Consider the following 21,947-nt stretch of genomic DNA (forward strand, 5'->3'; position numbering starts at 1 on the left):
GTAAGCCTTTGTTTGCTGAGGCCGCTACGTTGGTTGGGAGTACTGCGCATGTAGTGCTCAGAATTTGGTTGCAGGCGTATTTCCGCTGAACGGAAAAATTGGAATTTAATTCTTGGTCCTTCATCACTTTCGGATGCTAAACAGGAGGCGCTACTTGTTTGTGATACCATTATCAGAGATCAATTACGAAACTTAGATCTTATTTGAAAATAACTTCATTAGATATCTTGCTCTCCATGTTTCGGACATGGTTTCTATCGTTCGGGGGAGACTGTCACGTCATTTCAGAACCGATAGCTATCTTTGTTTTCAAAATGCGATTTAGTATAACATTATAGTTGTTTCCCGCAACTTACTTTCCAAAGTCTTCTATCCTTATTATCTCCCGTCTGCAAATTCCACCGTGAAATAACTTTTGTAACTCATTGTACCAATGTTTTCTGCGATCTTCCTTTTTTTCTGTTAGCTGGAATCCATTCGCCCTTACCACAACGGCCTACATGTCCACATCATCTCAGTCGTTTTGCATCGACTGCATCCATTACAGTGTCGCCCACATTCATTCTGTTACTATGTTTTCAGTTTTAGTTTCATTCTGTAGTGTCAAGTACGGCAACACCTCCAAAATTCCAGCCCCATCGACTGTAAGTTCCTCTTAGTTCCTTCACTCATTTTCCATGTTCTTGCTCCATCTTGCTATCTTGCTATCGTTTCCACAACAGCTTTAAAATACTCATCTTCATTTCTGATCTGATATGTGTGCCTCATAGAACTTCATTTAATTGTTTTGTTGCTTGTCTACCTTGGGCAATACTGTTCTGAATTTCGCTTTTACAAATCCGGCTTTGTTTATAAGGACTCCAAAAATGTACTGCCATTACTACCCCAGAATCTAAGATCAGGCCTTGACTCATTCATCCAACAACCAAATATTCCGTTTTCTCTAAATTAATGGTTAAACCGCATTTCCAATACTGTCTTTGCAACTTTCTAGACGTGTTGTTTGTCATTCTCATCTTCTGCAAAAATGATTCGGTCACCAACAAAATGCAAAGTGAAGAGCTTGTCATCATTTATAGACACACCCGTATTACGACAGGAACGGATTTAGAAAGCGTCATCATAACCAACATGGATTCCGCAAACAGAGATCATGTGAAACCCAGCTCGCCCTATTTGCCCAAGAAATTCACAGTGCCGTAGACACTGGCGAGCAGATTGATGCCGTATTCCTGGACTTCAGGAAGGCATTTGATACGGTTCCGCACTTACGTTTAGTGAAAAAAATACGTGCTTACGGAATATCGGACCAGGTTTGTGATTGGATTCAGGATTTCCTAGAAGAAAGAACACAACATGTCATTCTTAACGGTTCAAAATCTGCAGATGTAGAGGTAATTTCGGGAGTACCGCAAGGAAGCGTGATAGGACCTTTATTGTTTACAATATACATAAATGACTTAGTTGACAACATCGGTAGCTCCGTGAGGCTATTTGCAGATGACACGGTTGTCTACAAGAAAGTAGCAACATCAGAAGACTCGTACGTACTCCAGGAAGACCTGCAGAGGATTAATGAATGGTGCGACAGCTGGCAGCTTTCCCTAAACGTAGATAAATGTAATATAATGCGCATACATAGGGGCAGAAATCCATTCCAGTACGATTATGCCATAGGTGGTAAATCATTGGAAGCGGTAACGACCGTAAAATACTTAGGAGTTACTATCCGGAGCGATCTGAAGTGGAATGATCACATAAAACAAATAGTGGGAAAAGCAGGCGCCAGGTTGAGATTCATAGGAAGAATTCTAAGAAAATGTGACTCATCGACGAAAGAAGTAGCTTACAAAACGCTTGTTCGTCCGATTCTTGAGTATTGCTCATCAGTATGGGACCCTTACCAGGTTGGATTAATAGAAGAGATAGACATGATCCAGCGAAAAGCAGCGCGATTCGTCATGGGGACATTTAGTCAGCGCGAGAGCGTTACGGAGATGCTGAACAAGCTCCAGTGGCGGACACTTCAAGAAAGGCGTTACGCAATACGGAGAGGTTTATTATCGAAATTACGAGAGAGCACATTCCGGGAAGAGATGGGCAACATATTACTACCGCCCACATATATCTCGCGTAATGATCACAACGAAAAGATCCGAGAAATTAGAGCAAATACGGAGACTTACAAGCAGTCGTTCTTCCCACGCACAATTCGTGAATGGAACAGGGAAGGGGGGATCAGATAGTGGTACAATAAGTACCCTCCGCCACACACCGTAAGGTGGCTCGCGGAGTATAGATGTAGATGTAGATGTAGATCTCAGCTTGCCCATTTCTCACTTGGTAGCCTGCAAACAGTGGACCAAGGACAACAAGCAGATCCCTTATTCTCAGATTTCCGGAAAGCGTTTGACACAGTGCTCCTCAGCAGATTGTTAACAAAGGCCGCAGCATCCGGATTAGGCTCCCAGATATGTCAGTGGCGCGAAGACTTCTTGTGTAACAGAACCAATACGTTGTCCTCGACGGCGAGTGTTCATCAGAGTCGAAGGTATATTCAAGGGTGCCTCAGGGAAATGTGATGGGACCAAAATACATAAAGGATCTGACGGACAGGGTGAGCAACAATTTGTGTTTGCTGATGACTCTGTGCTGTAGGGGAAAGTGCTCTCCTTCAGTGAGTATAGAGGATAGAAGATGACTTAGACAAAATTTTTGGTTCCTGTGACGGCAGCTCGCTCTAATAGAAAAATGCATGATAATGCAGATGGCTGGGAGAAAGAAATCCATAATGTTCTAATAGTGCACCTGTAGTGAGCTTCTTGACTCAGTCACGTCCGTTAAATATCTAGACGTGACGCTGCAAAGCAGTGCGAAATGGGACGAGCACGTAAGGCTGGCACTAGAGAAGGCAAAAGATCGACTCTGATTTATTGGAAGGTATCAGGAAAGTGTAGCTCATCTACAAAGGAGACCGTATGTTAGACGCTCATACGACCTATTATTGAGTATTGCTCTAGCGTTTGGCATCCGCACCAGGTACGGGTTAGAACATGCGAGTATTACGGAGGTGCCTTGTGAACTTGTTCAGAGTTGCTGCTAGACAGTTCCTTTTACAGGAAGTTATCACAACTTGTACTATACAAGGTGTTTCGCGTGCGACGCAAGTGCTGCACCCAGCGGTGCACGGGAACCTCAATACACTGATCAGCCAGAAAATTATGACCACCTACGAGTAGCAGGTACGTCCACCTTTGGCATGGATAACAGCGGCGGCGCGTCGTGGCATGGAAGCAGTGAGGCCTTAGTAGGTCGCCGGAGGGAGTTGCCACCACATCTGCACACACGAGTCACCTGATTCCCTTAAATTCCGGGGAGGGGAGCTACGAGCTCTGGTGCCACATTCAATAACATCCCTGATGTGTTCGGTCGGGTTCAGATCGGGCGAGTTGGGAGACCAGCTCATCAATTGGAACTCGCCACTGTGGTGCCCGAACCACTCTATCGCACTTCTGGCCTTGTGATGTGGCGCATTATCTTGCTGAAAAATGCCACTACCGTCGGGAAACATGACCGTCCTGAAGGGGTGTACCTGGTCTGCAACCAGTGTACGATACTCCTCAGGCGTCATGGTGCCTTGCACGACCTCCATTTGACCCATGGGTGCCCACGTGAATGTTTCTTAGAACATTATGTAGCTTGTCTCGGTCCCGCAGTACAGGTGTCAAGGAGGTGTTCCCATGGAAGGCTACGGATCCGCGCCCTCTCATCAGTATTATGAAGAAGGTGTCGGGATTCATCAGATCATGCAAAACTCTGCCATTGTGCCAACGTCCAGTGCCGATGGTCATGTGGCCATTTCAGTCGTAGTTGCCGTCAGCTGGAAAGGCCCATCGTTAGGAGTGTTCGGTACACTTTGTGTTCAGACACACTTGTACTCTGTCCAGCATGTTAGTTCCGCCACAGTTCACCGCCTCTCCTGTTTTACCAGCCTTCCCAGCATACTACGTCCGACATGTGTAATGAGGGGTAGTGCCCAGCCCCACGACGTCTGGACATGGTTTAACTTTGGTTTCGCCCGACAAGTCGCGCAGTTTTCGAAATCGTACCGAGCCTCAGAGCCATCACAATCTGCGCTCGGTCAAACTCAGATATATCTCGCGCCTTCTCCATACTACACACAGACAGCACACTCGCTGTTACTACATGCACAGTGCGTGTGTCTGACTGGCAGTCAATCCTCGACAGGAGCCGCTGTTGTCGGCTGGACGGGTTTATATCGGTAGTGGGTCGGTGCTCATAATGTTCCGGCTGATCAGTGTAAAAGGCAGGCAGGCTCCGATCGGCGCATCTGCTCCGGCCCGTTGCTGGGACTGTGCCGAACTAGACGAGCTGATCGGCATGTGAACAAACCCAGTCAAACTGTATGGTTCTAGAGATCTTTTCAAGTCAAAGTTCTGTGATGTATATACGCAGACTGAAGATACGAATGAAAATTTGCAGCAAATTCGGGATTCGAACCAGAATCTCCTGCTCACTATGCAGATGTGCTAACCACTAGAGCCGGCCGGAGTGGCCGAGCGGTTCTACGCGCTACAGTCTGGAACCGCGCAACCGCTACGGTCGCAGGTTCGAATCCTGCCTCGGGCTTGGGTGTGTGTCATGTCCTTAGGTTAGTTAGGTTTAAGTAGTTCTAAGTTCTAGGGGACTGATGACCTCAGATGTTAAGTCCCATAGTGCTCAGAGCCAAGAGCACACAGAGCCAATGCGTCCATGGCGGTATTACCAGGTGTTTGCATGACAGTAACTAACTTATCACCAGTACTGAGTAAGACTTCAGTTAGTTACAGTTCGCGCACAGATGTTGGAGCAGATGCTGGTGACACAGCAACCTCAAGTGTTGAGTAGTGCAACGGTTTTCTTAGACTTTGTTGGGATTGCCAACTGGTATTCGTGACAAACATGAATACTGTGTGGCAGGAAGAAAACCCCCTTACCACCGTAGTTGCTGTTGTGAGCTTGCTTGCTTTCACGCAGCAGCTACTAAGCGTCCTCATAGATTTGGAATAGGGTTAGGCAACATTACTGCGATATGATTACAACACAGTTTAAGAACAATTTACAACAATTTATTAAAAGGTACTTTACTGGTGTGCAAAACTGAGGGAGGAAAGTAACTTTCGTTGATCTGCCAGTGCCAAGTAATATAGTTCGATAGAACTTGGACAATACATAGAAAAAACTGCTACAGTACAGTACAGAAGGTAACTTAGACAAATACGCAGTGACACTTTCCATTCAAAGACATTAATCAGACTGAAGTCACCGCTAGTCACATTACAGAAGGTGGGACATGGGTCTCAACCGTTCCATGGTTAAAATTTATTTTGCATATATTTGAACAATAAAAAGTCAAAAACTGTTTTTGTGATAAATAACGCACTCTCTTTACCAAAAATTTTTGATCTGACGTATTTTGAAAACCGATGAAGTGTGGGAGATGTGACCCAAGACCTGACTACATCCTTGTTTTCAGGTGACCCTAGGATTGTCAGAGTGAAATTTTTATTTAAATAAAAGGTTTTATCACCATAGGAATTGTGGAAAAAAATATAAGAGATCAGTACCGAAACACTTTTATTCTCCTGACAAAGAAAAATAAGAAAAATCGCTCACAGGCTTACAAGATAACATTTGAAGCTGGCTTTGACGCACCACAGGCCAATACTTGCTACAGTCTGCGAAGTTTTGTGGGGGTTTATGTCCCACTACAAACAAATTATGTAGAAACCAGGTGAATTACTGAGGCGTACGGTAATGTTTCAAAATAATGTCTGTATTGTATAACAAAACACAGTTAGCTACTTCAGACATTCCTAGACTGGAGAAGATGGTGATGTCAGCAGATTTTCGTGAAACATAGGTACTGTGCCACCTTTGAACACACGCCGCCGCATTTGAGCGCTTCCACCCTTCTGTATATCCGGTACGATATTGCGATATGGCAGTGGCTGTGTTATTCTGATGACGATACACTGCGGCGACCGAAGCCGTTACGAAACACATCAGATGTATTCGCAATTGCGAATAATGACTACGATCAGCTGGAGAACGAAATGACGACTGTGAAAATTTGTGCCGGACCGGCACTCGAACCCAGGTTTCCCCCCTATCGCGAGCGGTAGCATTGCCGTTTGTCTCTCCGTGCACGCCTCACAGCCAGGCGCAAACTTCCATATGTCGCCAACCGTGCGTCTACTATCTGTACTCGCACATCCATTATGTGTATTCCCATACAGATCAGATGCTGTGCTTGCAAGTCGCACGCCCGGTCTGATCTGTATGGGACTACACATAATGGATGTGCGAGTACAGATCGTACACGCATGGTTGGCGACATATGGAAGTTTGGTTTTGTCGTGAGTCCCGGTCCGACACAAATTTTCACTGTCGTCATTCCGTTCTACAGCTGATGGCAGTCATTATTCGCAATTGCGAATTCATCTCATGTGTTCTGTATATCCGTCCCATGTCTGTAGTATTTTTCTCCAAGTGTCGAAAGCATCTCGCTACATCATAACACTAGGCAGATTTGAGATTTAGACGTCCCAACGCTCAAAACTGCGCATTACTGTAGTGGGACATATGTGTCCCATCAACCACGAAAGGGTCAACAGCGTATGTGACCACCACGGGCAGCAGTGTATGCTCTGCAGCGTGCTCCCGCGCTGGCCACAAAGCTGGTAAGGAGTTCTTGTGGTGGGGCGCTCCGTTCGTCTACGATTTTTGGATCTTCGTCGGCACATTTGGACGTGCTGTGCAGTTCGTCTCCTCCACGCACGCGACACGTGCTCCGTGGGATTTAAATCGGCGGAGCGGGCAGGCCAGTCTCGTTGTCACCCACAGAAATGAAGTCAGGGCCGAGTGCAGCCCTGGTGTTCCTCGGTGCATGCCGTGTTACGACCTCTCGCCATACGAGCTGAAGTCCAGCGTCGTCTAACGTGATCGCTTCGGTGGCGTTACGTTGCCTCTGACCTCCAAATCTTTGAACACGGTACACTCACCGGTCAACAACATCGTGACACTGTAGTCCTTCCCCGTGCGAGTCTTTTCAGGGGTACCTTCGGCCCTCAGTTCATTTCTATGGATGAAATCAGCGGCCGCTCCTAACTAGGCAGGTGGAGGAGCCCTCGGATCGATAGGATATTCGACGAATAGACTGACCTGGCCGTTCCCCCGACTTATATCCCATCGAGAACGTGCTGGATACGTTGGGAAGACGTACACATCCGCCAACGATCATTCAGAAGTTCTTACTATGCATAGTCCAACTTTCATTGAGCTACGTTGCTCGGTTGTGACACATCATGCAAAAGTTCCTTTCGTCCTTTAAGTATTACACAAGAGTGCACTTAACAGTGGTATGAAGACGGTGCGTGGCAATAGTTCGGTATTCACAAGCACTGATCTGCCTTTAACTGTGGTCTAATCCTGAATCCAGGTTACGGTAACTACAATGTCCTGTTCGGCTCTTCTTGTCGGTCCTCGTGCCGTCTTGAGGTACCACCGATACTGTTTAGACACTGTGCTGTTTCACAGGAGCTGTCTTTCTACTTATACCGGGTGGTTATAATTAAACTTTCCCTATTTAACACGTTATAAAACACGTTACCGCACGATTACCAAACTTGGTAGCATTAATGTCCAAAGTACTGGGTGCACGACTTTCATGCGTCACAGCGCCACCGTCCAATTCCAACTATGGCCACCAGGTGCCATGATCAGTCATCGTTATTCACAGTCTCACACACCTGACCAGTCGCAGTGCACTTGCTGACGTGTCAACAAGAGCTTGGACAAAAGGAGCAAGGCATTATTGGTGAGGCTTTATCATCAAAACTGCAGCTGCAGTTCAGGAATATTGCAGGCTGAAACGATTACCGGAGGGTCCTGTTTCTCGGCCTGCTGTGCGGAGCATGATGAACAAGTTCTAATTAACTGGAGAAGTGGACGTCGCTCCGGGAAGAGGCCGACAACCGGTTATATCACAGCTGGTTCATGGAATCGTTGTTGCTACGGCAGACAACGGTGCGCGCAGTTCCCGTCAGGAAGTGCGCGTGCTTCGTCACGACAGTTGAACATCCCGTGGTCCACTGTGCTTCGAACCATTCTCGAATGGTATCCGTACAGGATCCACATCCTACAGCAGCTTGCACTACAGTAGCCTGCACCACCGGACGTACAACCACAAGGACTGAAGTTGACGAGGGCTGGCCCTGGACCATCCTATAGACAGATGAAGCTAATTCTTCTGTGGCGGGTGAGGTGAACCCACAGAGTTGCCGACTGTGGGGATGTTCACCTTCAGTCACTGTGCGTGAAGTTCCTCTGTATAGTGAACGTGTCACCGCATGGTGTGCCTATACGTTCATCATTAGCCGATTCTTCTTTGAAAAGGTTGGCGCTCAAGGACCAAATGCGTGCAGCGTTACTGCGATATGCTTAGTCAGCACGTCCTACCCGCCCTACAGGAGAGAGACGTATTGAACCCAACAGTTTTCATGCAAGATGGGGTCGAACGGCACATCGCTGGTGAAGTTTACTTGCGTCTCCGAAACACATTTGGAAAGGATGGAATTATCAGCCGACCGTTTCCAAATGCTTGGCCGGCACGATCACCTGATCCCACTCCCTGTGATTTCTGGTTGTGGGGCTGCCTGAAGTACGGGATTTACCAGGGAAACATTCACCCATGTGCTGACTGAATCGCAGTATATCAAGAGAGGTAGCCAGCATACCTACGGACAAGCTTCGTTCTGCTGTGCAAAAGGCAATCCTGCGCTTTCAGACTTCTGCACACCGATGGGCGCCATATTGAGCCCCTTTTGTATCAGTAATGGTACCCGTATGTACCATATCAACATATTAAAAGTGTCTCAATTGAATTGATTGTGCATTATTTCTCTTTCCCATGTCCTTGAGATTAATGCTACCAAGGCTGGTTCTCGTACGGCAATTAATTTCCGTGTTATCACTTGTTAAATAGAGAAAGTTTAATTTTAACCACCAGGTATATCATTTTGCAGATGGATGTTCAGTGGAGAACTATTTATGTGACGTACAGTTGCTTTCCGAGCTTCCTACCAAGTATATCGACCTGCCCTTTCATTGTTGCTGCTGGGTGCCTTAGCTCATTGAGGCATGTGACGTAATAAAATAGAAATTATTGCAAACGTGCTAAAATAATTCAACACAGTACCAGTTTTCATACCTTCATCTCTCGATGCTAACTGTAGACGGTGCTAACAAAAATACTACAGATGCTTTCTGTCGCCCAAGCAGATTCAAAACGGGACGCTAACAACCGCCAGCACAGCCGCTGTCGCTGTAACAACGCTAGAACGAGCAAATAATTGACCCGCACACCCCCGTTTCGGGATGTTTGCGCGCTGTTCTCTCCAGATTTGACTCAGTTTCAGAGTGTGCTACGTACAGTATTGCCGTATCTCCTTACGCCAAGTGTGACTGTAGCGAGTCTGGCTGTTCTTCGGGGCTCCTCTATCTGCCTGCCCGCCTGTCACACGTTGCCGTGTTCCATGCGCGGCCACGTTAAAGCGGGGATTGCAATTTCCTGTGAAAGCAATTTCGTGGCAGCCGCCGCAGTCGATGCCGCTCGCCTGCGAACCCTGGCGGGCTGTGCCGCATCCGCAGAGAAACTCTGATAACTCTTTGTTTGGAGGAGAGGCGGCATTTTAATTACCCAGACCGGCCACTCCATCCCTGTGCTGAACTTTCGCCCGCCCTGTGTACCTTCGTCAGCCGCACCCCCTCTTTCCCTTTCCGTCACTCTCCTTTTTAATAAAAGGAGCAAAAATTCTCTCTCTCTCTCTCTCTCTCTCTCTCTCACTCACTCACTCACACACACACACACACACACACACACACACACACACACGATGGAGGTATAAAATGCTGGGAAAAATAATCGTAAACAGCCGGTGAGATAGAAACCTCATGATCAGTCGGCAGCAATTGACATGTTAGCGCCGTGATACCGTACCTTGCTTTCGGTCAACTGATGGCCGTTTCGATTTCTTGAGGTGTCCACTTGCCAGGTTCTGTTGGAATAACAGAAACCGATCACATGCCATTCCAATACAAGCACTGCTTCGAGTACACGCTGAAACACTTGACATTATACGCAGAGTTGTCTTGAAATCATTCACATTGCGATTGGTTTTTCAAAAAAATTGTTCAAATGGCTCTGAGCACTATGCGACTTAACTTCTGAGATCACCAGTCGCCTAGAACTTAGAACTAATTAAACCTAACTAACCTAAGGACATCACACACATCCATGCCCGAGGCAGGATTCGAACCTGCGACCGTAGCGGTCGCTCGGCTCCAGACTGTAGCGCCTAGAAACGCACGGCCACTCCGACCGGCTGACTGGTTTTCCTTACACACCACATCGCCGCGTGTTTCCGAGATAGGACACGAGAGGCGAGACGCTATAATATCGTGGTTGGGTAGTAAAGTGGACATAACAGACTGGCAATAGCAAAAACACCTTTGACCCTAATATATATAGAAGTGTTACAAAGTCTTTCCTGGAAGTACTGATTTGGAATGAAACCTTAAATGTAAATTAAATATATGCGATAAACAGTGAAGACAATATAAACTTCTGAAATGTGCCGGTGCAAAAGACTCCTGAATATTTGGTAGGTAGAGTGAGAGACTAACGTAGCGGCACTGAATCGAATAGCGGAGGGAGAAAATTTATAGCCCAACCTAATTAATAAAACGACTAGGTTGACAATACATATTGAGGCACCATGGGGTAGTTAATTTGGTAGTGGAGGGAGGCAGCGTGGGAGATAAACACAGAATTGAGGCAACAGCCCAGGCTAATGTGATAGTTGAATAAAACCAATCTTCGGACTATACAGCTATCACAACATTTCCCCTATGCCCTGACCCAAGTAATATCGTACCTTATTATACGACGATTAACTGAAAAGTAATGCCTCCACCTTCGTAACTCTTCAACAGTTGGCAGCATTGGTATGTGCAGGTACTGGCTTGTTCCGTAGCCTCTCCTCTACAGCTCCAGTTATCGGGAAGCCTTAGCATTGAACGGTTGTGTTGTTACAGTGTGAAGTGTGGAACCCTGCGCAGACGGTCGTTCAATGCGATTTAAGCAACATGTAGTCACTGAATTCTTGACAGCAGAACGTGTCATCCCAGAGGAGATTCATCAGAGAATAAAAGCAGTTTATGGTGATTTGAGTACTGTGCGTCGTTAGGCGAGTAAGTTTAAAGATGTTGAGGCGGGAACATCTGACCTGCGTAACAAACAAAGAGTTGGACGTCCTGTGACAGCAACCACCGACTGTTGACAGATTGATTCAGGACGATCGTCGGATCACTCAGAGAGAAATCGGCATTTCAGAAGAACCTCTGGGTCACATTATTGCTTTGCTTCTCCATATTGGAAGATTTGTGCACGATGGGTACGCCGGCTGCTGACTCCTGAAATGAAAGCGCACAGACTTGAAATTTGCCAGGGACTCCTCTAGCGTTACGAGAATGAAGGTGACGCCTTTCTCCATTCAATTGTGACAGGAGACGAAACGTGCGTACACCATTACGACCCGGATACGAAACGTCAGTCTATGGAATATCGACACAAAGAGTCGCCCCCGGAAAAAGACAATCAAGACGCAGCCCTCAGTTGGAAAAATGATTGCCACAGTGTTCTGGGACGCAGATGGTGTTATCCATGTTGATTTCCTTGATCATGGAACAACAATAAATTCAGAGCGTTACATCACAGCGCTGTGAACTCTGAAACGACGGCTAACAAGGGTCCGAAAGGAAAGAGGAAATGTTTTCCTGCAGCATGGCAATGCCGAACCACACACTTCACAACAGAACTTCATAGACTGAATCTCACTACCGCATGCCCTCCTCCATACAGTCCAGGTTTAGCAACGTCTGACTTCCATCTGTTCCCGATAATGAAAGACGATCAGCGGGGACATCATTATGCATCTGATGAAGACGTTGAGAGGACTACGAGATTGTGGTTGCGGAAACAGTGTGTCGACTTTTTCCCTGACGGCTTCAGAAAACTTGTTCATCGTTGGCAGAAATGTGTCCAATTGGCTGGTGATTATGTGTAAAAGTGAATATTGGTAATTAAAGATCACATTTTCTTCTTTCCGCATATTCCCATCCAAACCCTCGTACATCATCACCAATTCCCTGAAGGATGTACATTTTACTTAGGAATGGTGGTTAGGAAATGCTTTTAATGTCTACGAAACAATATACTAAAGTGGATTTATTTGGTAAAATCGTTTTTTTTATTAACGGACAATACTGCACACATAAATTACATGTCTAAAAAGTTTTGTAATGAGTAATGCTCCGTCTTCTGGCAACCAGATATGAACCGTAAACAATGGTAAGCTCCCATGAGGAAACGTCACAGACGATTGGGTATTGGTTTTCAACCGAAGTCTGTGTAGATTAGGGACAGCCTGTACTTATCACGGACATAATCCAGTATCCATCGTCTACTAAGGCAGGTCGTGCGGTAGCGTTCTCGCTTCCCACGCCCGGGTTCCCGGGTTCGATTCCCGGCGGGGTCAGGGATTTTCTCTGCCTCGTGATGACTGGGTGTTGTGTGATGTCCTTAGGTTAGTTGGGTTTAAGTAGTTCTAAGTTCTAGGGGACTGATGACCATAGATGTTAAGTCCCATAGTGCTCAGAGCCATCTACTAAGGCATACCGTGTTGTGTGCGCTCGCTTTTCCATCCGATAAGTACTGTGACGCTACGTGATCGAAGAAATTACTGGCGTTATATACGACAGTAGCTTCTAGTCACAGATTTCTATTTGCGTAAGCAGGTTTCGTAACAGATACCAACCACTAATCAGTTACTGAAATTTCAAAACATTTTATTGTTTCTACCCACTGCCATTACCGGCTTGCAACTTTTCTGCGTCATTGCTTCATTGTATTTCATGGTGAGTTGTCGAATGTTAACAGCACTATGATGTTCTGCAGTGACGACATTTTGAATTGATATACGTAGAGGCGAAATAGAAATGAAAATGGAGGAAAAACTCAAGTTAAAAATGAAATGATAAATGTATAGTCTATGTACTTACGACAAAAATGACCCAGTTACTGTCGATGGCATGCATATTCCGGGTAGCGCAAAATATGTCGTGGAAGTACTTATTACCGTGGAGTGTGCCTTTGCCACTTCGATCACGAATGTTTAGAGAGTGTTGGTCGCCATTAGAACTGTGACATTTGACAGTCTGATCTGACATTAACAACTCTTGTTTGAACAAGAACTGATAGCATATAGGAGGAAACAAAATGAATATATAGGTCGTTTACATTAGGCGTCAGATATAGGTTGAAAGAGATGACACTATCATCAATAGATTATCGACAGTAGCGAAATTATAACTCAACTAACTGCAGAAACTAAATTAACATGTTATAAATTATATTTTAAAAATCTGTCATGAATTGGATTCGTGGCTGGTAGGTGTAATAAAAGGTATTTTAACAAACAACCGCGGAACTTTCAGCACGTCATTTATGTTACAATAGCCTTAACTCGTCTCTGCTTTGTATGTATTTAATCACAGCTTGGAACCTACCTATATTAGAAATTGTTTGGAAGACTACATTATTTCATCCAAAAAGTACGATTGTCCTCAGTCCGAAGATTTGTTTGCATATGTCAGTGTTTTTCTAGGCGCCCTCTGAACTGATTTACCTCAACCAGCTAAAGGGGCACCTTGGCACTTACCCAACGAGTCACCAATATGATATTTGTCGAATACACTGTTTATAACCCTATTGTTAAGATTCGGCCGCGAAGCTATTTTCAAGTTGACTTGGCGGGAACAAGGCGATGAATGCAAGTTATATGACAACTTGGTGTTCGGTTACCGTTTGGGTACTATTTATAGAACTCTACAGGACTTCCACTTGGAAATAGCTCTGTTGTCGAAATTTGGGAATAGCGAAGTAAATAAAATTACCGTCAGCAAAGACTACAGGTATCGGTTGATAATAAAACCATCCTGAGCAAACATGCTGTCTTGGCTAAACAAGGTGGTCCTTAAAAGAAAGTTTGGAACTTATTACTGATGCAGAAAATCAAGCGATGCGCGCATTTGTCGCTGACAGATGGCTTTCGTTGTCTGGTTTCAGGCGGTGGTTCAACCATCGTGACGATGGCGCAGGAGATGAAGCAGGGTCCACAGTTTGAGGAGATCACCAAGTACTTCGAGGGCATCGCGGACGACCGCACCAAAGTGACGTGGGCCCACCGGGTCAACAGCCGGCAGGCGCTGACCAAAGCCCTCAACGGTGAGTACGCCGAGGCAACCGGCCGCACTGGTTCCCAGTTCACAGCTGTGCCGCTCTACAGAGCTTAAGCTACTTGTCGCTATACTGTGTTTTTATTGCGTCCTCCTACAATTTGCATCACAATTTTTTGTGTGATCCAGTGGCAGCATAGAGGCAGAAATTAGATGATGTTATTCATTATGTGTGAAAGTATTTTTGGATGGATTAAGTACACTGTATGATCAGAAGCATCCGGACTCCTATTAGTGTGTGGCAGTAATATGAGGCGTGCCTACCCTTTATGACCACTTGAATTTCGCTGGGATCACTTTCAGTAAGGAGTGTGAATGTCTGCGGAGGAACGGCAACCCTTCTTCAGGAGCAGAAGACAAAGAAGAACTGTTGTCGGACGCCGTGGTCTGGTGCGATGTCGACGTTGAAACTCGTCGCAAAGTGTTCCATTGCATGCAGGTCGGGACGATGGGCAGGCCAGTCCATTTCAGGAATTTTATCGTCCACAAACCAACGCCTCGCAGATAGTGCTGTGACAGGCCGCTCTTCCACGCAGGTACACCCAGTGTCTCCGCACTGTTCGTCGACTGTACGAAGTACGCGATTTTGTGAAATGTGTCCGTATGCTTCCGCATTTACCGTCTTCTTAAGCTCTGTACGGGGACCATAGAAAAACCGCGAGGAGCATTCCAGTACCTTTAACACCACCTCGTCCGTACTTCACTGTTTGCACAACACATGACGACAGGCAACCTTCTCGAGGTGTTCGCCAAGCCAAAACAATTACATCGGATTGCCACGGGGTACAGAGTGATTCACGACTCCAAATGACTCTTTCCCAGTCACCTAGTGTGCACTGCCGTCGCTCCTTACAGCACCTCATGCATCTCTTATCAGTGACTTCAGAAATTCTCCTTACAGCCATTGTGCTAGCTTCATTTCTGGTAGCACTTTGCAACTCAGGCTCGATTTCATCTGACTGTCAACAACGAAACTCCGCAATGCTCGATGTTCCCTGTTCGGCAGTGCATTGCGGTCTGCCTGTTCTGGTTGTTGCAACGTAAAATAATATCGATTAGCAGATAAATTTTTTATTACGTACTCCTACCTACCTGCCTATTCTTCGCGAACAGGCAACACGTTATCAGTGAAACACGTGCTACACGCCATGTTAGCGAATATCTTCATGTGAAAGCTCATGAACCGCCAGGAATGCCGGCACGGTAGATCAGCGTGTTCAGTCAGAAGGCTGCTCGCCCTCTGTAATAAAAAAACTGAGTTAAGGAATCAACGATCGACTTGAACGGATGTCTTGTGACGTCCGCCCAGACCAAACGCAACGAAAAATACCGAACAAAAAGAAAAAAAAAGAAAAGAAAAGAAAAAGCGGTCTAAGGCGCTGCAGTCATGGACTGTGCGGCTGGTCCCGACGGAGGTTCGAGTCCTCCCTCGGGCATGTGTGTGTGTGTGTGTGTGTGTGTGTGTGTGTGTGTGTGTGTGTGTGTGTTTGTCCTTAGGATAATTTAGGTTAAGTAGTGTGTAAGCTTAGGGACTGATGACCTTAGCAGTTAAGTCCCATAAGATTTCAGACACACATGCTGTGTTACACGCACACAGACTGAGCAATAATGCGTATTAGACTAGGACAGCACTGTCCATTCAGCTGGTCCAACTAACCTGCAATGATTTGAGCAGCTGCAGTTCAGACGTAAAAAGAGACGAGCAGAGAAACACTATGGCTTAGAATGTGATTGAATTTTTAAAAAGACTCAAGTAATATTCGGCGAAGCTCCAGCACTACCGCACGCTTCTCAGGTGACCAGACGGAAGGCGTAAAATGCTCTAGTTCTCACATAACATAGTACTCGTACTCTGATTACAAACAAGAGTGATGAAAATTCCTAACTCAAGCACAGAGTAATTTTTCTTATGTGTGATGCAAAAGCATACTGCAGGGTTTCACCGTATTGTTGAATCCTGAAGCCACTGATGGTATTAATTACAGTCTGTCTGTCGTCTGGTAATCTCTTAGCTCCTTCCTTATCCGAATCTGAGAAATGCATTTCAACTATGGAAATGCCTTCTGCTACACTGATAACGAGTCGATCAACGAAGCCAGCCCGGCGCCCTATTTTCTACTCTTCTTTTATGACGCGCCGTTCTGTATCCGGCCAGCGTTCGGTAGTGACGTGTGAAAAAGCTGCGTGCGCTAGTTCCAGTACGTCTGGCAGCTTAACAGTCCTTGGGCCAAATTCCTTAACTTGGATCCAGATCAGTTATGTCATTTTCATATAGTAATGGTACAGTGGCAAATGTAAAAATGCAGCGTTTGTACTGTATGCTGGATGCTCTGAAAATGATCATTTTTCATGTTTCTACGACACTTATCATTGTGGTTCGTGTGAGACTACATCTGTGGTATAAAACAATGGACATAGTCCAAATAAAGAGTATTTCGTTTCTCATTTTTGTCCTAAAAACTTAATTCTTATGTTTCCTTAAATTAAGCAACCTTTATTAACAATCTTTCCTAAAATATCGATGATTAAGAATTTATATTTGAAATGAAAACAATAATTTCGCGTGCAATATCTAATTAGAAACAACAAGACATGCATTAGTCATAAAAATGATGATGAATTTTACAATTAAGAGATATAGGTATTTCAAATTTAACCGAAAAAAAAAATGATCAAGGTGAGACTTGATCCAGCGATCCATGAACTCACTACGTTATCCATGTACCACGCGTCGTATTCCGCTATACGTACAAGGTGTATTTGTATCTTAACTGTGTTAAATACAGCCCCTTAAAAACTTTAAAGCCTATTTTTTCTGTAGATTAATGAAAAACTTTAAGAACAACCTATTTCTCACTACTGTCTACCCGTGTATCACAGGCATGTTTTTCTACGGGGCAGGAAACAGCCTCAGCCATTTTCATGCTGCGTGTTAACAGTGCGACAATCAGATCACAACAGTACGGAGACTGACTGTAAACAATTTTTGTAATAAGAACTATATAACTAAATTGTGATTAAGAAAAACTTTGATGGCTGTTAATACATTAGAAAACCTTAAAGTTTGATTTATCGTAAGATATCTTGTACACAAGTAGGACCTACTTCCAAGAGTGTAGCAACAGCAGTGTACGTGTGCTACGGCTTTTGAGCAATCATCGCGTTTGTGTTGGTTTACGTCAGATTTATTCTTATGGTGAGTATAGTACAGGAGCGTCTAGCACAGGTAGCGGCGTTGACCGCGCGTGGCTCACCACGGTGATGAGCTGCCGGCGCCCTGGCTGTAGCCACACGTCGGGACGCTGAGGCCTCTCGTGCTGGTCACGAGCAGCCGTGTCCCTCTGACGCCGCTTACTGTGCTGTGTCCGCTGTCTTTCTAAATGTCAGCAGATATTGTTCGTGTTTAGTGTAGTTACCAGTCGGTAGGGTGTGCGAGGCTCGTGGACAGCGATACATGGTGAGTAATCACTGTGAAGGATACGAGGATGCCGCGTACTCGTGTGAGGCAGCGTTATCAGCGCCCGACACAGTTGTAAAGGGGCTGGTCGGATCACGCAATATACAGGTTTGTAAGGTATTTTCATTTGACAGTGGCGCAGTGGTCACCGGAAGGGAAGCTCAGCGCTCGGTACAAGAAGCGCACTGTAACACCTTCACATTTGTGTTTGCCATGAGGGAACAAGTGATGGACTCCATGAAACATTGTGTGTCATCCTGCAGCAGCGGGACGAGGGAATTACCGATCCATGCGTAGCCTGGCGTTGACGCCACAGCACGAACCGCTGCGTTTGCGGTGATGCTGTCACGGTGAAGCACGACCTGCCGATGAACGGCGTCGCATTGTGTAGAGCGATGAGTCGCGGCTGTGCCCAACCGCGGACGACCATCATCGATGACCTAGGCAGAGGTCCCATTCCTCATGGTTCAAATGGCTCTGACCACTGTGGGACTTAACTTCTAAGGTCATCAGTCCCCTAGAACTTAAAACTACTTAAACCTAACTAACCTAAGGACATCACACACGTCCATGCCCGAGGCAGGATTCGAACCTGCGACCGTAGCGGTCGCGCGGTTCCAGACTGTAGCGCCTAGAACCGCACGGCCACTCCGGCCGGCCCATTCCTCCAAAGCTTCCGAGCGTTGCAGCGATGTTACTCCTTAGGACATGCTGCTTGGTTCTGATCGAGGGCACTCTGACTGTACTACGGTACGCTACGGGCATGCTGCGTTCTCGCGTGTTCCCTCTCATCCGACATTATCGTGGAGCCATTTTTCAACAGGACAGTGGCCATCCACACACAGCACGTGTCTGGGTTATGTGGACATACTCCCGTGGCCACAAAGGTACCCATATCAGCCCCACATAGGCAGCGTGTGGCACCAGCTCCCACGTCAACTCCGTCCCAAAGCCAGTATCCAGGATGACAAGAACCAGTGTAACAACACCACGTATTTGCTCTGCAGGCGAAGGTTCATCTCGTTTCCTCCTCCCATTCTGAGTGCTTCCCTTTTTTTGTCCGTCAGTCTATTATCATCTAAAGCCATTTCACTGACTTTAAACTCGTGCTTCCACTAGTAACCGAACCCAGTTCCGCCGCGTGTAAACCTTGCCGATGAGGGCGACAAGTATTTTCGTTACATGAGGAAAATGACTAAAATCCCATAGAATGTGCGAGGGAGGGGGAGGGGTGGGAAGAACAACCCAATGATATGTCGCTTACGTGGAAAACTACTCTGTGTGGAAGTGACGTGTCGCCTGCCGCAGATTCCTGACGAAGTACAGACTGCGTCATGCCTCAAGCAGGCCTTTTCGTACAAAGACATATTACGGTCATTACGATACGATGAAAATTAAAAAAGTTATGAACAGAAATACGTGGACGTACAATTAAAAGCATCCGAAAGTACTTCTGCGTCTAACTAACAGCATAAACTAATTGTTGCCTTTAGGTCTCGTCTTCAGAAGATATAGAAAATCGTTACGGACGTTTTTATCCTTTAATTAAAATGATCTCTACAAAACAACATGTTTGTATCATTGTAACTTGGCCACTGGATTTTATTAAAATCTCCACCCTTTTGGTCTTGGAACTGTATCTGGGAATGTGGAGAGAAATGAAGTTACAGCAAGTTAATTACCGACTATTAAAAACACAACACTGTACACGTAAGAAACGTCAGACTGGCATGAAGTGTACCACATGCTTGGAAATGCTAACGATTACCATTACAGTATAATCGCAAAGAGTAGGTAGGTGTGTAAGGAGGCATAACCTACTGCGTTTGTCATTCGGAATTCAAATTAGGATGTTGGTCGCTGTGAGAAGATGGTGTTACGCCCCGTGCAAGAAGGAAAACCGTCTACCACCAAGGGGTTGAGTTTATCAGTGCGCGATCTTCTGGCAATGCGGTTTATCGTCAATACCCATCTTTCAGCAAAATATTACAAGAAAGCTTTCTTCCCCTACTGTCCTGATGTGCCTCGATATAGTACGTGTTCGACTATTGCTCTCGCTAGCACGCTTCACGCTTCCGCACCCTCCCCCCCCCCCCCCCCCCCACTCCCCCTCCTATGCCGAGAGTCTGGCGCGTCACCATGAGCTCGCGAGACACTACAGTTGATGACGTCTGCCACAGAGACAGAGTCCAAGTCACGCACCGTGACGTACCCGTACCTGTCACGCTACCTCGATTCGACTTCATTTCGTGGGAGGTTGGAACCGTTGTCTCTGCCAGCGGCGGCAGCTCTGATCCACACGCAGCCCACCCCCATATCACCTACAAATGTAGCCATGTATTCTCTCCAGTATAATGTGTACTTAAATAACATTACACTACTCGCTATCCTTTCTGGTGTTGCAGTCTTAGTTGTCAGCAGTGTACGTTTCACTCCTTGCTGTCAAACTATCATACTCAAAGTACTACCACCGAAAAACGGTAGACGCCCTGCACAAATGAAACGGTTGTCTGCAGTAAGTCCACCGATGACTCGGATGCTTAAGCTACAGCCTTACACGTAAACTGAGAAATGACGCTGCAAATTACTGTCCACTGCAGTGTGAAGATTGTCGCCCCTCCACGTGAGACATTACTTCCTCTTGCACCAATTCGACGTTAGCAATTACCCATTCAGGAGTCTGTGATCGGTATTCTGTTGCACGAGACGTGGCATTTCCATTGTAGTGACTGTCGCCGTACCCCGCACATGCAAATGCTGACGGCGTCACAGCATTGAATACGAACTGCGCTATTTAACCTCTGCAGTCGTTCCAACTCACACGAACTACAACTGTAAGATACACCACTCCATCCCTTTGCGCAAGCGCTGTGTGTATCTCACAACGAGACCAGACCCCAATCGAATATTTTTTGTAGTTGTAAGTAAATTTCTTTACTTAATTATCAGTCACCAAAGCACTTCGCTGCATCTCTCACAAAATGTTTCAGGAAAATCCAGCTTGCAGTTATCCAGCGTCTTTAATACCTAGACACCAAGGCTTGTCTGTTCCACGGGTTGTGTCACACTGTGCTAGAATACTTGTCTGCCGCATTGGGGATCTGTGTTCAGTTCCTAGTCAATGGAAATTTTTGAATAAAGGTGCTCGTTCTACCAACATTTCCATGAAACGTAAAATACATAAAGATGAAAAAAATTAATTTATAAATTCTTTTTTAAACTTACACAATATTTTATAAAAGATTGGTAGTTTAATAATTTATATTTGCAATGAAAACTAAATTTTTGTGTTGTGGTATGCAATGACAATAATGAGACGGGCATTTTTCGTAAAAATGGTAAATAGGTATGTGTTAATTACCATAAATTTGATGAGTTTTATATTTAAATGCTGTAGGTATTGGAAATTAACGAAAAAAGAAAAAATGATCGAAAGAAGAATCGAGCCAGCGATTGACAGTCTCCAGAACTAGCGATTTTTTCAACATCTTTATGTATTTTACACTTCACGCAAATGGTCATAGAACAAGCGCCTTTGTTTAAAATTTTGAGTCAGCTGGGAATCGAACCCAGGCCGCCAACATCGTAGATGAGCATTCTATCTTAGAGCCCCACTCTCTGTCGAAATGTTGAACTTACTTTAGCATATTAAAGACGCATCGAAAACTTCACACTCGACTTTCTCGATAATTTTTGAGAGTTACATCGAAATGGTTTTTGTGGTTGATATTGGAAATTTGTGGTAACTGCTGAGGACATCGGTCCCTAAGCTTACGCACTACTTAATCCAACTTAACTTACACTAAGGTCAACACACACACCCATGCCCGAGGGTGGAATCGAACCTCCGACGGGGGAAGCCGCCCGGCCCGTGACAAGACGCCTAAGACTGCGCGGCTAGCCCGCGCGGCTGTGGTTGATATCTGAGTCTTGAATTTCACGTGCCATAAATTTAAAAAGAGTTTCAAAACACAACTTTCATGTGGTCTCGTGATGACGTGTACCTTAAAGTGGCCTATGTGCTAAGTTTCAGGCAGCTGTATTTTAGGAATCCATTGAGTAGGAACACTTG

The 21,947-nt window shown here is 45.6% G+C and overlaps 1 protein-coding gene across 1 annotated transcript in view; it reads left to right on the forward strand.

Annotated features, from left to right (window-relative positions):
• LOC126194631 (protein FAM151B) overlaps nucleotides 1-21,947 on the forward strand; it is a 359,939-nt gene that overhangs the window by 150,069 nt on the left and 187,923 nt on the right. Inside the window, exon 2 of the mRNA XM_049932799.1 lies at nucleotides 14,249-14,407. Within this exon, the coding sequence (XP_049788756.1) occupies nucleotides 14,249-14,407 (159 nt within the window). The remainder of the gene's footprint in view (nucleotides 1-14,248; nucleotides 14,408-21,947) is intronic.

This window comes from Schistocerca nitens, chromosome 7, assembly GCF_023898315.1.
Source record: "Schistocerca nitens isolate TAMUIC-IGC-003100 chromosome 7, iqSchNite1.1, whole genome shotgun sequence".
Classification (NCBI taxonomy): domain Eukaryota; kingdom Metazoa; phylum Arthropoda; class Insecta; order Orthoptera; family Acrididae; genus Schistocerca; species Schistocerca nitens.